The 14,155-nt window shown below is 36.0% G+C and overlaps 1 protein-coding gene across 1 annotated transcript in view; it reads left to right on the forward strand.

Annotated features, from left to right (window-relative positions):
- USP14 (ubiquitin specific peptidase 14) overlaps window positions 1-14,155 on the forward strand; it is a 50,824-nt gene that overhangs the window by 20,579 nt on the left and 16,090 nt on the right. Inside the window, exons 4-6 of the mRNA XM_030336147.2 lie at window positions 1,464-1,568; window positions 2,283-2,386; window positions 10,964-11,022. Coding sequence (XP_030192007.1) covers window positions 1,464-1,568; window positions 2,283-2,386; window positions 10,964-11,022 — 268 coding nt within the window. The remainder of the gene's footprint in view (window positions 1-1,463; window positions 1,569-2,282; window positions 2,387-10,963; window positions 11,023-14,155) is intronic.

Below are 14,155 nucleotides of genomic sequence, written 5' to 3' on the forward strand. Positions count from 1 at the left end.
AATTTTCTAATTTTAATCCTCATGTAGAAATATTCATCTTCTTTTTTTCTAACTTCTACTTCTGGCTTTTTTTTTTAATTTTTTTTTTTTTTTACATTTATTTATTTTTTGAGAGACCTAGAGAGACAGCACAAGTTGGGGAGGGGCAGAGAGAGAAGGAGACACAGAATCTGAAGGAGGCTCCAGACTCTGAGCTGTCAGCACAGAGCCCAACGCGGGGCTTGAACTCACAAACCGTGAGATCATGACCTGAGCTGAAGTCGGATGCCCAACCGACTGAGCCACTCAGGTGCCTTCCTTTTTTTTTTTTTTTTCCTTAAAATCTCCCTACTCTTCTTATGCACTCATGTCTTCTGTAGTAAGACATTGTTCACATTTCAGGATTACGAGATTTGAGGGGATATTGTTCTTATCGTATGGAATGTTACATATTATTGAATATAAATGTTCCCTTAGGCTGACAATGTAGAATTATAAAATTGGATATTTTGAACTAACTTATGTGTTTGATGATTTTTAATAATGGAGGGTTTGATGCTCTCAAAATAATTCTATTCAAATGTAAATAATTGTTACAGTTAGAAATAGACATTTACAGAAAGAATCTTACCTGTGCTTAGTTTGTTATGGGGAGAAATGATTCCACTAAATGAGCATTTCAAGAATTCCCTCCATTCCAGTATTGTAAACATTCTCACCTGTCTTAATGTTTATTTTTGAGAGAGAGAGAGAGACAGTGTGAGCGGGGGAGGGCCAGAGAGAGAGGGAGACGCAGCCTCTGAAGCAGGCTCCGGGCTCTGAGCTTTCAGCACAGAGCTGAATACAGGGTTTGAACTTATGGACAGTGAGATCATGACCTGAGCCGAAGTTGGGCGTTTAACCAACTGAGCCACCCAGGTGCCCCCATTCTCACCTGTCTTTATGACAGTGTTTATTTTTCCCCTAGCTTCATTGAGACATAATTGATTGATATGGATTAAAATTCACCTGTAAAATTTTAGTGTACAGTTTGAATTTGGTTAATTTTATAGAGCCCTGTAACCACCACCACAATTAAGATACAGATGTTCCACCATTCTGGTTTCTTCACTCCCCTTTGCAGATAAGCAGGTGACCTCTGGTCTGAAGCAGCCAGCTCAGAATTTTTTTTTTTTTAATAACTCAGTAATTTTTAGTATATTGATGAGAGTTGTATAACTTTCACTACAGTCTAGTTTTAGAACATTCCATCACCCTTGGAAAAAATGGGTGTGTGTTAAAAGTCACTCCCTCTTTCTACCTTTTAGCCCTAGCAACCACTAGTCTACTTGGTGTCTCTGTAGATTTACCTTTTCTGGCAAATACAAGCATGCAGTATGTGGTGTTGTTTTTTTTTTTTTTTTTTTTGTACCTGTTTTCTTTTATTGGATATACACATCATTTGAGCATCTTTATGAAATTAAATTTTTTTGTTTTAAAAATAGGGAATGACTCTACTAATGATGGGGTCAGCAGATGCTCTTCCTGAGGAGCCCTCAGCTAAGACTGTCTTTGTAGAAGACATGACTGAAGAACAGTTAGCATCTGCGGTAAGACATACCACGTTTTATATATTTGATTGCTACAGTTACTAGGATGCCTTTCAGAAAGTAGCATCTAAATGTTTTAAAGATTTAATTGTTAATATTAAGATGTATGTTTTTAGTAGTAAAAGGTTTTATTTTTGAAACTGGCTTGAGGAGTCCTTGTATAATTGGATAATTCAATGCAAAGTCAATAGTATCTTTAATAAGTGTTATGCTAACTGCTATTATTTTATGGGAAAACAGGCTTAAAGACGATAAGTAGTTTAAATGCTGGATTGATTAAATTCTTAAAATTTTCCTCGTTGAAAATACATACAGTGTATCCTAAATTGCAATATTGTTTTAAAAAAACTGGTTAACACAAACTTGTCAAATATTATTTTTTTATCATTGAGCATTTTTATAGTGTTATTTTTTTCTTTTTTTGAAGTGTTTCTATGTATACTTTGTTACCCCATTCTAATGATAAGCCTGCAAAGGTGGGCAAGACGGATAGGATTGTTCTCTTATTTTCAAGAAGGGAGTTAAAAACACAATATCAGTCAGCATGTTGCAAGTACACATTTCTATTGTGGGATATAAGACATTGTTACTTCCGGGTGAAGGTGGAATATAAATTGGTATGAGTTGGTAAATTGTACTTCAAAGTGTAAATTTTAGGGATTTTATACATGCTATGTCATTTTATAAAAATGAATTAATCCTTTTCTTTATCAGATGGAATTGCCATGTGGATTGACAAACCTTGGTAACACTTGTTACATGAATGCCACAGTTCAGTGTATTCGTTCCGTGCCTGAACTCAAAGATGCCCTTAAAAGGTAAGACAGAAGAGAAATGCTGTAATCCTGTTGGTAGGTAAGGGAGGTTCACATTTGGGTGAGTAGTGTTTAGTGTATCATTGTGTGTATAGTTTTTTTAGCAGCTTTATTTGAGATGCTCATTTATTGTACAATTCATCTGTTTAAAGTATTTGATTAAATGGTCTTTATTATATTCACAAGATTGTACAGCCATTATTACAGTCTAACCTTAGATTATTTTCTTCCTTCCTGAAAGAAACCTCTTCCTGAGCAGTCACTCCTTTTACCTTTCCCACCTCCAGCTCTAGGCAACCATTTATCTACTTTCTGTATTATCCATTTGCCTATTCTGGACATTTGATATAAATGGAATCATATAGTAAGTAATTTTTTGTGACTGGTTTCTTTTACTTAGCATAATATATTTTCTGGGTTTATTCATGTTGTAGTATATGTCAGTACTTCATTCCTTTTTATGGCTGAATATTCAGCTCTATGGACATACCATATTATGTTAATCTGTTCATCTGTTGATAAACATTTGATTAGTTTCCATTTTGAGGCTGTTATAATAATGTTACCTACCATGAACATTCAGGGAGAAGTTGTTGTGCAGACCAGTTTTCATTTCTTTTGATTATGAGTGGATTACTTGGTCATGTAGTAACTCTTTGTTAAACAGCATTTTGTGGAACTGCCAAACTGCTTGGCACCATTTTCTTTTCTGACCAGCAATGTAAGAGAGTTCCAATTTCTCCACCTCCATGCCAGTCTTTTTATTCAAATGTCTTTGATTATAGTCATCCTAAATGTAAAATGGTATCTCATTGTAGTTGTTGTTTGTAATTACCTAATGACTAGTGATGATCATCTTTTTGTGTATTTATTGGCTTGTATATCTTCTTTGGAGAAACGTCTGTTCAAATTCTTTGCCTGTGTTTTATTTTTTTTTAACTCTAATCTTTTTTTTTAAATGTTTATTTTTGAGAGAGAGCGAGAGAGTGCATGTGTGCGTGTGGGTAGGGGAGGGGCAGAGAGAGAGGGAGACAGAAGATCTGAAGCTGGCTCTGTGCTGACAGCAGTGAGCCCCACATGAAGTTCACAAATAGCTAGATCATGACCTGAGCTGAGTTGGACACTCAACCCAGGTGCCCCCTTTGCCTGTGTTTTAAATGGTTTGTCTTTTGATTGTTCAGTTACAAGTGTGTAAGTTACATGTTCTGGATGTAAGTCCTTTTTCAGATAATTTGCAGATATTTTCTTTCATTTTGTGAGTTGTCTTCACTTTCTTGATGTTACTGTTTTGTAACACAAGAGGTTTTAATTTTGATGTAGTTTAATTTTGTGTGTGTGTGTGTGTGTGTGTGTGTGTGTGTATCTTACATCTGAAACAGTTGCCTCATCCTAGGTCACAAATATTTAATCCTATATTTTAAGAGCTTCATAATTTTAACTCTTAAATTTAGGTCTCTAATCTATTTTTAGTTAATTTTTATGTATGGTGGGAAGTTGATATCTCATTCTTGTGCAAATGGATATCCTGTTTTTTGAGTTCCATTTGCTGAAGACTCTTTCCTTGATGAATTGCCCTAGCACCTTTATTGAAAATCAGTTGACCATGATGTATGGTATAAGATTTATTTCAGAACTCTCAGTTCTAGTCTAGAAATAAATACCTTTATTTGTATTGATTTGTCCTTATGCTGGTGAATAATTTTTATACCACTATACAAAAGAAAAAAGAGTAAACAGTTACCTGTGTTTTGACAGCCTGTGAAATAGTCTGTAAATGAAGATCCTTTCTCCTCAGTGAATATAAATGTATAACTTAAAAAATATGTCACTTAATTCTCACTAAATTTATTACAACTGTCTTGGTATATACATTGCCGCTTGTTAATGTAGGATAGAATTCTAAATTGCAATTTGAATTCTTAGCCAGCTTTATGAATGTTGATTTTTTTTTTTTTTCTTCTTCTTTTTTCCTTAGTGGCTTGTGAAATGCTTTGATAGAACTGGGCAATAGAGAGGAGAGAGGATTATACAGAAACCTGAGAGTATCAGAAGGTTTTCTAAATTTCTCTGAAGTGAATACTTGTCAGGTATTTATGAAGTTGTCTAGCTTATAGCTGGTGTAGTCATTAGTGAACAAGACATAGTACCTATCTTCCAGGCACTTAGAGTCTTGATTGAGAAAGGCTGCCATGTTTGGTACTGTTTCAGAACTGCTTTGATGGGAAATGTTAAAGTCAGAGTGCTTTTTCCCCAGAGGTTTGTAGTTACTTTTCCACTATTTTTGTGTGTCCACAGATATGAGAGATCTAATATCAGTCTCATTTCTTATTCTTTTCTGTTAATAATTTTTAAGGTTTTGTTTTTCTTTTTGTTTTTCAGAGTTTTCTAATAGGGTAGGTGTGGGGTTTTATTTACCTTATTTAGTGCTGAGTGAGCACTTTTAGTGTAAGGACTCTTGTCCTAAACTTTGGACATTCTTGGCTGTTATTTCTTCAGATAATTTCTCCTTTGTTTTATCTGGCTTCCCTTATATTCAGAATAATAGTTTCTGGATCTGTTTTTCATGTCTCTTTTTTTTTCTGCACTTCTGATTTTTTATTTTATGTGCTGTCTTCTGGGAGAGTGCCTCAGTTCTATTTTACATTTCACTGATTTATGCATTAGCTTTGTTTCACAGTTGCTTGTCACAACTTTCTTTTCTTTAATCTCATGTTCTTAATTTTGGATACGAATTCTGCTTTTCTTTCTTCGAGGCTCTGAAGTATTCTTATTTCAAGGTCTTTTTCCCCGCCTTGTTTGGACCTTTTTAATTTAAACTCTGTTTTCCTTAGATGTAAGGATTGATCTCTCATTTGTGTTGAGATTGTGTAGTTATCTTATGCACCCATGTTCTCTTGCTTATGTTTCATTTGCAAATGAGCTGAATGAGCAGCTTATTGGGCAGCTCTCTGCCCTAAAAACTGGCTACTGGGAGCAGACTTGTCTTACTTCCAAGACTTCTTTGTATTTTGTTCATCTCGGATATCTTCCAGGCTCTATTCCAAGGAGAAGTCCTTCATGTTTTGGGGTTATTTCTCTGAGTTTTATATAAGCAGGGGAGATTTCATTCTGTTGATTTCAGTTTTCTTGACCAGATGAAATACTTTTTGAATGCTAAGTTTTTACAGGTCAGAAGCCTTTGTACTTAACTAACTTACTACAAGAGGACATGGATGGGGTTGTATGTCTTTGGAAAAATGGCACTCAGTGATAAAATAGGAATGAAAGAAGAGAGAGAAACTTCCATGGGAGATGTTTTAAAACTGGCAGTCTGAAGCTCATCCTTAAATTCTTAAGAATTTTTATTTGGCAGATTCTGGGGAGTGAGAAGTATATATTGCTAAAGGCTAGAAGGGAAATAGACTGGGTTAGTTGAAGAGGCAATGAGGGCCAAGAACCAGAGCTACAGGTAGAACCTAGTTTGCTTGATGCTGCTCATTAGTGGAACCTCATGATAAGTAGGAATTCTAAATTTAGAACTTAAAGTGAAAAGTATAATATAAAAAATTACCCTTAAATTCTATGAGTTACTTACAAAAGACTGTATCTCATGGCCATATTTTTATCTTACTGGAGATTGGCAAGACATGTCTTGGTAAGTACCACATAGTTTTTTTTCATTAGCAGTTACTAGGTTGTTATTTTACTTATATTTTACTTACATTTTCAAAGTTGTATAGGAATGGTCTATTCTTTTTTTTAAATTTTTTAAATCTTTATTTTTGAGAAAGAGACAGAGTGTGAGCAGGGGAGGAGCAGAGAGAGAGGGAGACAGAGAATCTGAAGCAGGCTCCAGGTCCCGAGCCGTCAGCACAGAGCCCAACGTGGGGCTCGAACTCGTGAATCATGAGATCATGACCTGAGCCGAAGTCGGATGCTCAACCGACTGAGCCACCCAGGGGCCCCAGGAATGATCTATTCTTTTTTTTTTTTTTTTTAAACGTTTTTTATTTATTTTTGGGACAGAGCGAGACAGAGCATGAACGGGGGAGGGGCAGAGAGAGAGGGAGACACAGAATCGGAAACAGGCTCCAGGCTCTGGGCCATCAGCCCAGAGCCCGACGCGGGGCTCGAACCCACGGACCGTGAGATCGTGACCTGGCTGAAGTCGGACGCTTAACCGACTGCGCCACCCAGGCGCCCCAGGAATGATCTATTCTTAATAGAACTTAACTATAAAATTGGCTGGACCAAACCTTTTTTTTTGGGGGGGGGGGTGCATTTTAAATGTACATTTTCTGTGTCTTTTGGGTAAGTTTTGGTAGTTTATGTTTTCCTATGAATTTGTCCTTATGTCTTTAAGATATTTTAGCATAAGAATTGTCTATTTTGGACCTGTATTTCCCCTCATTTTCATTTTTATTTGTTATTATTTTTTCCCTTGATTATCTTGCCAGAGGTTTGTATATTTTATTTTTCAAAGAATCAGCTGTTAGATTTATTCAGTCACTTTTTTTGATTGTCTGATTCATCCTACTTTTCTTTGTATTAACTTATTTCTATTTTCCTTTGGCTTGTTTTATTTTCTGATTTCTTAAGTTGTACGCTTAGATCATTTATTCTTGTGTAGTAATGACAGTATGGTATTTAGTTCTGAGTTTTGGTTGCTGTTCTCCATTAGATGAGGCTGTTCACATGTTTTTGAAAAAAAAAACTATAAAATCTTCCTTTTGACTCTGAATTCATTTATAACTATTAAATTTTAACATACAGAAAAGTATATGAATGAATTATCTCCATGAACACATCTGTGTAACCAACACAGACAAACAGAATCCCATCAGCCTCTAAATATTCCCTCGTGACTCTCCCTTCCTGATGGCTGCCTCTACTTTGTGTTCAGAATAGTTAATGATAGATAATGTGACTTCTAACCTCATGGATTAACTTTGCCTATTTGGAACTCTTTATAAGCAGAAACATGGATTGTGTTCATTTGGGTCTGGCTCATTAGTTTTGGCCTAACCTTGTGTGTGTAGTTGTAGTTTATGATGTTCATGCTGTGTACTATGCCACTGTATGGATCTACTACACAATATCTATTTTTCTGTTGATGAATGTTTGGGGTTAGCTGATGTATGATTGATTCTTGTATATCACAGATGATAGAAAAGTCAAAACGTCCTTTTTTTTTTTTTGTAGGTGATAAAGTATAAAGTATAATAGACTAAAGCTTATTAATTAATTACATTTGGATTTTCTATATCATGTAGTTATTTTTTTTAATTTTTTTTAACGTTTATTATTGAAAGAGAGCGAGCGTGAGCAGGGGAGGGGCAGAGAGAGAGGGAGACACAGAATCTGAAGCAGGCTTCAGGCTCTAAACTGTCAGCACAGAGCCCGAGGCAGGGCTGGAACCCACAAACCGCGAGATCATGACCTGAGCCGAAGTCGGACACTTAACTGGCTGAGCCACCCAGGCACCCCTCATTTGTTGTTTTTTTTTAATTTATTGACTTGGTAAAGACTTTCTTAGAAAAGGTGCTCTTTTATTTTTTATCTTCTGTAAAACCTCTTAGTGTTTCTGTTACATCTCTCTGTACTCTTGTCAGTTTTTCCTTTTATTTTCTAACAGTTTTTCTTTGTAAAGTTCAACTGTTAATGTTATTTGGCTTATTGGATGGTTTTACCTTAATTAGGAATTAAACGTTTTCTTGGTAGGGGCACCTGGGTGGCTCAGTCCATTAAGTGTCTGACTTCAGCTTAGGTCATGATCTCATAGTTCATGAGTTCTAGCCCCACATCGGGCTCTGTGCTGACAGCTCAGAGGCTGGAGCCTGCCTCAGATTTTGTCTCTCCCTCTCTCTGTCCCTCCTCTGCTCATGCTCATGCTTTGTCTCTCTCTCAAAAATAAATAAACATCAAAAAAAAATTTTTTTTTATTTTTATTTTTTGGTATAATGAGAGGTTTGTGTGGGGAGATAGTATTAAATTATGCTTTTCCTATTCTTAGTGACTTAAAAGATAATTCATTAGTATAGCCTTTGCCATAAATGTAGGGATAGTTAGCAATGTTGTCCTGTAACTAGAAGTAGAATTCACTAACAACATGTTGTTATAAACTTGACTGATGTTTTGGGATACACTTGCTTTATTAGTACATTATTTTAACTTCAGAAGTGCCTTTTAAGAAGTTACAAACTAAGAGGGAAGCTATTATGATTTTCACTTTTTAAAATGAATATATATAATTTAGACATTGTTATGAATTGTGTACTGAAAAACTTAAAAACTTGAGTCATAGCAATTTCCAAAATATCTAAATTAACAACTTTTCAGTTGGATATAATTTGACATTTTCTGTGACCTCTTTGATTGTTTACATAAGCACAGAAATTTTTTTACTTTATTTTTTTATTTTAGAGAAAGTATGCACACGAGCATGGGAGGGGGCAGAGGGGGTGGAGATAGAGAGAGAAAGAAAGAAAAAGAAAGAAAGAAAGGGAAAATCTTAATCAGTCTCCATGTTCAGCATGGAGCCTGACACAGGACTCGAGCCCATAACCCTGGGATCAGCCAAAATCAAGTCACATGGGTCAACTGAATGAGAGACCCAGGTGCCCCAAAGTTTTTTTTTTTAATTTTTAAATAGAAATGTAATTTACATCGAGTAAATATCTTGTGTTTGGTGTGATCAGTTTTGATAAATGCAAATATCTGTAACCCATTTCACAAATTACAGAACATTTCCCTCATCCCAGGAAGTTTTTATATTTCTACCTTTGCCTAGTCCTCATTCCCACCCACTACCCAACTCTGCAAGCAGCTACTGATCTCATATTAGTTTTGTGCATTCAGGAACTTAAATGTACAGAATGTATTTTTGGTTTGGCTTAGTTTAGTTAGCATAGTTTTTGAAATTCATCCATGTTACTGATGGTATTGATAGTTCTTATGGCTCTACATTCTTGCCAATCTTGGTTGATATCATTCTTTTTCATTTTAGTCCCTTCAGTGGGTGTGTGGTACACGAACATAGTTTTAATCATAGTGAATAGGCAGTCATTCTCTTGCCCTTCGGTGTTTGATATATGAATGATCATTTCTGATTCTGTGTCATAAGATGTATGAATAAATACTAGTTTATTTCCTTTGAATGGCCAGTCCTTTGTGCTGTTATAAATTAACTGAGAATTATAAATTGAAAGTGAATTTAGAAATTATTTAATAGAAACACCTCATTTTATAGGTAAGCAGACAGACTTGAAAATTAAAGGGACTTATTTATTGTTACATAGAAAGTTAATGCTGAATGTAGGTATATTGACTTTGATTTAATGTTTTTGATGTAATGCTTTTTTTTCTTTGTTATTTCTGAAATTGTGTTTTATTTTCTTTGTAATAATGGATATTACACGTGTACTTTTTTGTTTTGCAGTGTTTTCAGGAAATGTTTTTTTTTTTTTTTTAATTTTTTAAGTTTATTTATTTTGAGATAGAGGAGAGAATTCCAAGCAGGCTCTGCACTGTCAACGCTGAGCTCAACGTGGGGCTCAAAACTCACAAAATGTGAGATCATGAGCTGAGCAAAAACTAAGAGTTGGTTGCTTAACGGACTGAGCCACTAGGTGCCCTGGGAAATGTTTTTTTTAAAAGTAATTGTTGGCAGGGAGGGGTGCCTGGGTGGCTCCGTTGGTTAAGCATTGGACTTCTGCTCCTTTCATGATCTCACGGTTTGTGAGTTCAAACCCCGCATTGGGCTCTGTGCTGGCAGCTGAGAACCTGGAGCCTGCTTTGGATTCTGGGTCTCCCTCTCTGTCTGCCCCTCCCCTGCTCATGCTTTGTCTCTCTCTCTCTGTCTCAGAAATAAACATTAAAATAAATAAATAAATAAATAAATAAATAAATAAATAAATAAAGTGTTAAGAGAAAGAATTTAAAAGTAGTCTTCATCTAATTCTTTTTTTCTTTAAAACAAACATTAAAAAAAGTTTTTTTTTTTTTATTTTTTTATTTTTGAGATAGAGATAAGAGCATGAGCTGAGGGGAGGGGCAGAGAAAGGAGACACAGAATCTGAAGCAGGCTCCAGGCTCTGAGAGGTCAGCACAGAGCCTGACGTGGGTCTTGAACCCACAAACTATGAGAGCATGACTGGAGCTGAAGTCAGATGCTTAACTCAATGAGCCACACGGGCACCCCTTTTTTCCCTTTTTGAAATGTTTATTTTGGGAGCAGTGCATAGGGGAGGGGCAGGGAGAGGGGGAGAGAGAGAATCCCAAGCAGGCTCTATGCTGTCAGCGCAGAGCCTGGTGGAGGGCTCGATATCATGAACCGTGAGATCATGACCTGAGCCAAAACCAAGAGTCAGAGGCTCAACCGACTGAGCCACCCAGGCACCCCTAAATTCCCTTTTTTTCTTAGTGTTCCTTTTTGTACATATAATTGTTAATGTAACAAGACCAAAAGAGGAGGAAATACAAAGGTGGGAACAACTCTGATAAATTTGCAGTTGAAGGTGTCATAAGCTCTTTTAACTAGTTTCTTCTCATTTGAGTTTCAGAATGAATCGAATCCTATTTAATTCTGCCTAATGTTCCTAGGTATGCAGGTGCCTTGAGAGCTTCAGGGGAAATGGCTTCAGCACAGTACATTACTGCAGGTCAGTATCTTAAAACTACTTTTTTGAGAGGGCAGTGTAGTATTCAATAAGTTATTTTTCACTCAGTTTGTTTAGTAGCTTTCAATTTAAAAAATTGTTTTGTAAAACCTCATCTCATTAAAATCGGAGTACTTATACTTACATTTTATTTTATTATCCAAATTATAAACCTTTGATGTCTGTCTTTTCTCACTAAGAGTCTTTCGGTTTTTTGGATTAAATTTAATTTTGGCTTTAGGTTCTATTAGTAAGACCTATCTCTGAGGATAGCAAGAGGTAGGTTTTATTATAGTTGATGCAGTCATTACAAGAGAGTCTAGTGTTAGTGTAAGGAAATGGTATATGAAATGTGAGGAGAAACAAATTCTTAAAGCATGGGAATAACATTTCTTCATTACATGAGACCATGTATTCTGTCCCCATTCATTTTGGGACAGTTTTACAAGTGAATACTTTCTTAAGTCATTGGGTTAGATTGATAAGGTATTCTTACGGCTGTGCCTTTTTGTTTGTAACAGCTTTAACTAGATACAATTCCCATTCCATACAATTTATGCACTTAAAGTGCACAATTCGTTGTCTTTTAGTATACTCAGGGTTGTGCAGCCATCACCACAGGTCCATTTTAGAACATTTCATCGCTTTGAAAAAGAAACTCTGTAACCTTTCGCAGTCACCCTGTTTTCTGGTCTCCACCCCCAGCCCTGTACAGCCACTCACCTACTGTCAGTCTCCATAAATTTGCCTATTCTGGACTTTTGACAAAAATGGAATTTACAATATGTGGTCTTTTTAGAGTCGCTTCTTTCACTATTTTCAAGGTTCATCCAGATTGTAGTATGTATGAGTGCTTGATTCCTTATTGCTGAAAAAGATGCTGTTGTAGGCATATATTGTATTTCCTTTGTCCTTTTATCAATGATAGACATTTGGGTGGTTTCCACTTTTGACTATTGTAGTATTGCTATTGTAAGTATTGCTAAAAACTTGTTCAAGGATTTCTGTGGACATGTTTTTATTTCTCTTGGGTATATATCTGTGAGTGGAATTGCTGGGTCGTATGGTAACTATACTTTAACCTTTTGAGGAATGCCAGACTGTTTTCCAAAGCAGCTGCATCATTTTATATTTCTCCCAGCATGAATAAGGGTTCCCATTTCTCTGTATTGTTGATAATACTTGGTATTGTCTGTTTTTGATTATAGCTAGCCTAGGGGTGTGAAGTGGTATCTCATTGTGGTCAGCTGTTAATTTGTAATACTATAAAAACAGTATGTTTCTTTGTGTCATTTGTAGTTAGAGGTTTTTCCTTTGACCATTTTTTTCCTGAAAGATTTATTGGAAGTTTTTAATGAGAAAAATATGATCATTTATATCTAGTTTACTTGTTTGCTTTTGTATCTAAGAGTAACTTGGAATTTCAGCAACTTCTCCAGTATCCTCTAAGAGGCTTGTAGTATTGAGGAGAGGAAAGATACTGTTTTTCATTTTTAAATTTTATTTTGTGCTAATTTTTTTTAATGTTTATTTTTAAAAGAGACCGAGTGTGTGCAGGGGAGGGGCAGAGAGAGAGGGAGACAAAGATTCTGAAGCAGGCTCCAGGCTATAACATGTTAGCGCAGAGCCTGACACAGGGCTCAGACTCAGAGCCACGAGATCATGACCTGAGCCAATATCAGGCGCTTAACCACCTGAGCCACCAGGTGCCCCTGTGCTAATTTTTTTAAATGTTTATTTATTTATTTTGAGAAAGAGAGTGTGTGAGCGGGGGGAGGGCCAGAGAGAGAGGAGGGAGTGAGAAGCCCAAGCAGGCTCCTCACTGTCAGCACAGAGCCCGATATGGGGCTTGAACCCATGAAATGTGAGATCATGACCTGAGCTGAAACCAAGAGTCAGATGCTTAACTGACTGAGCCACCCAGGCACCCCTGTTTTGTGCTAAATTTAAATTTACAGAGCAGTTACAAGAATTCACCAATTATTAACTTTTTGTCCTACCTAGATACCTGGCTCATCATTCTCTGTAATCATGTTTTTTTTTTTTGTTTTGTTGTGGTTTTTTTTTTTTTTTTTTAACCTTCAAGAGTAAGGTATAGACATCACAGTTTATTCCTGAATACTTCAGTATGTATTTCCCAAGAATAAGGACATTCATAATCACAAGACAATTACCATTTTTCAAAATCTTGGGGTTTAACATGGATGAAGTACTCTAAAATACAGATTACTTAAATTTTGGCAGTTGATCCAGTATTGCCATTATAAAGTTCTTTGCTTTGGGAGCCAGTTTAGGATCATACATTGTATTCAATTTTCATGTTTTACTAGTCTCTTTTAATGTATAGTGCATTTTTGATCTTTTTCTTTCAAACTAGTAAAATACTTTGAGATGCTCTGTTTATGGTATATATTAAATCTTAAACCATTGTTTATTTTGAGTAATGTGTACTTTATTAAAGTGTGCTATAATTTAGATTTTTTTCTTTTAAAAATCATTAGCTTGGTAGTAATGATTAATTTTTGCTGTCTCTTGGAAAAACATTTTTAAACACCACGTTGTTTTATTCGGGAACATTTTATTGCACACTGGCTTTGTGCTTAGTATTTTCTGGGCTTCGGTTTGTATATACTAATGGTAGATAACATTTCACATGTTAGTTAACGAAACGAGTCAAGATAGGCTAGACTAGCATTTTGCTGTACATGAAGTAAGAAGGGCAAGGTATGATAGCCAGGGAGTCGGCAGAGCAGGGGTATTCTGAACTCCCAGAGCAGGGCTCAGTCTGCCCTGACCATGAGATTTTATGAAAGTGAAAGAGGATAGCAGAGGAAAGATTTTGAAGAAGGCAAATTAGTTTTGGTTCTTAACTATTCAGTAGAGTTAGGATGTATGTTAAACATATTTTATTTAATATTTAGGAGTTGAGTAGTTGGGAACTAAGTACGGGCTTAAGGGGAGGTCGGTTGGGAGTGGTGGCCTGACAGTGGCATAGTACCAAAACAGTAACATCAGCCTGTTTGATCCCTACACAAAGGTTATGTGTTCTCTGTGTTGAATGAATATACCGTGCTTTGTTTTGGAAGACAAAGGCTGGCAAGGAGAGAGAGACAGAGGGGCAGGGCTCAGAAGTTGT

The sequence above is a fragment of the Lynx canadensis genome, chromosome D3, assembly GCF_007474595.2.
Source record: "Lynx canadensis isolate LIC74 chromosome D3, mLynCan4.pri.v2, whole genome shotgun sequence".
Lineage (NCBI taxonomy): Eukaryota > Metazoa > Chordata > Mammalia > Carnivora > Felidae > Lynx > Lynx canadensis.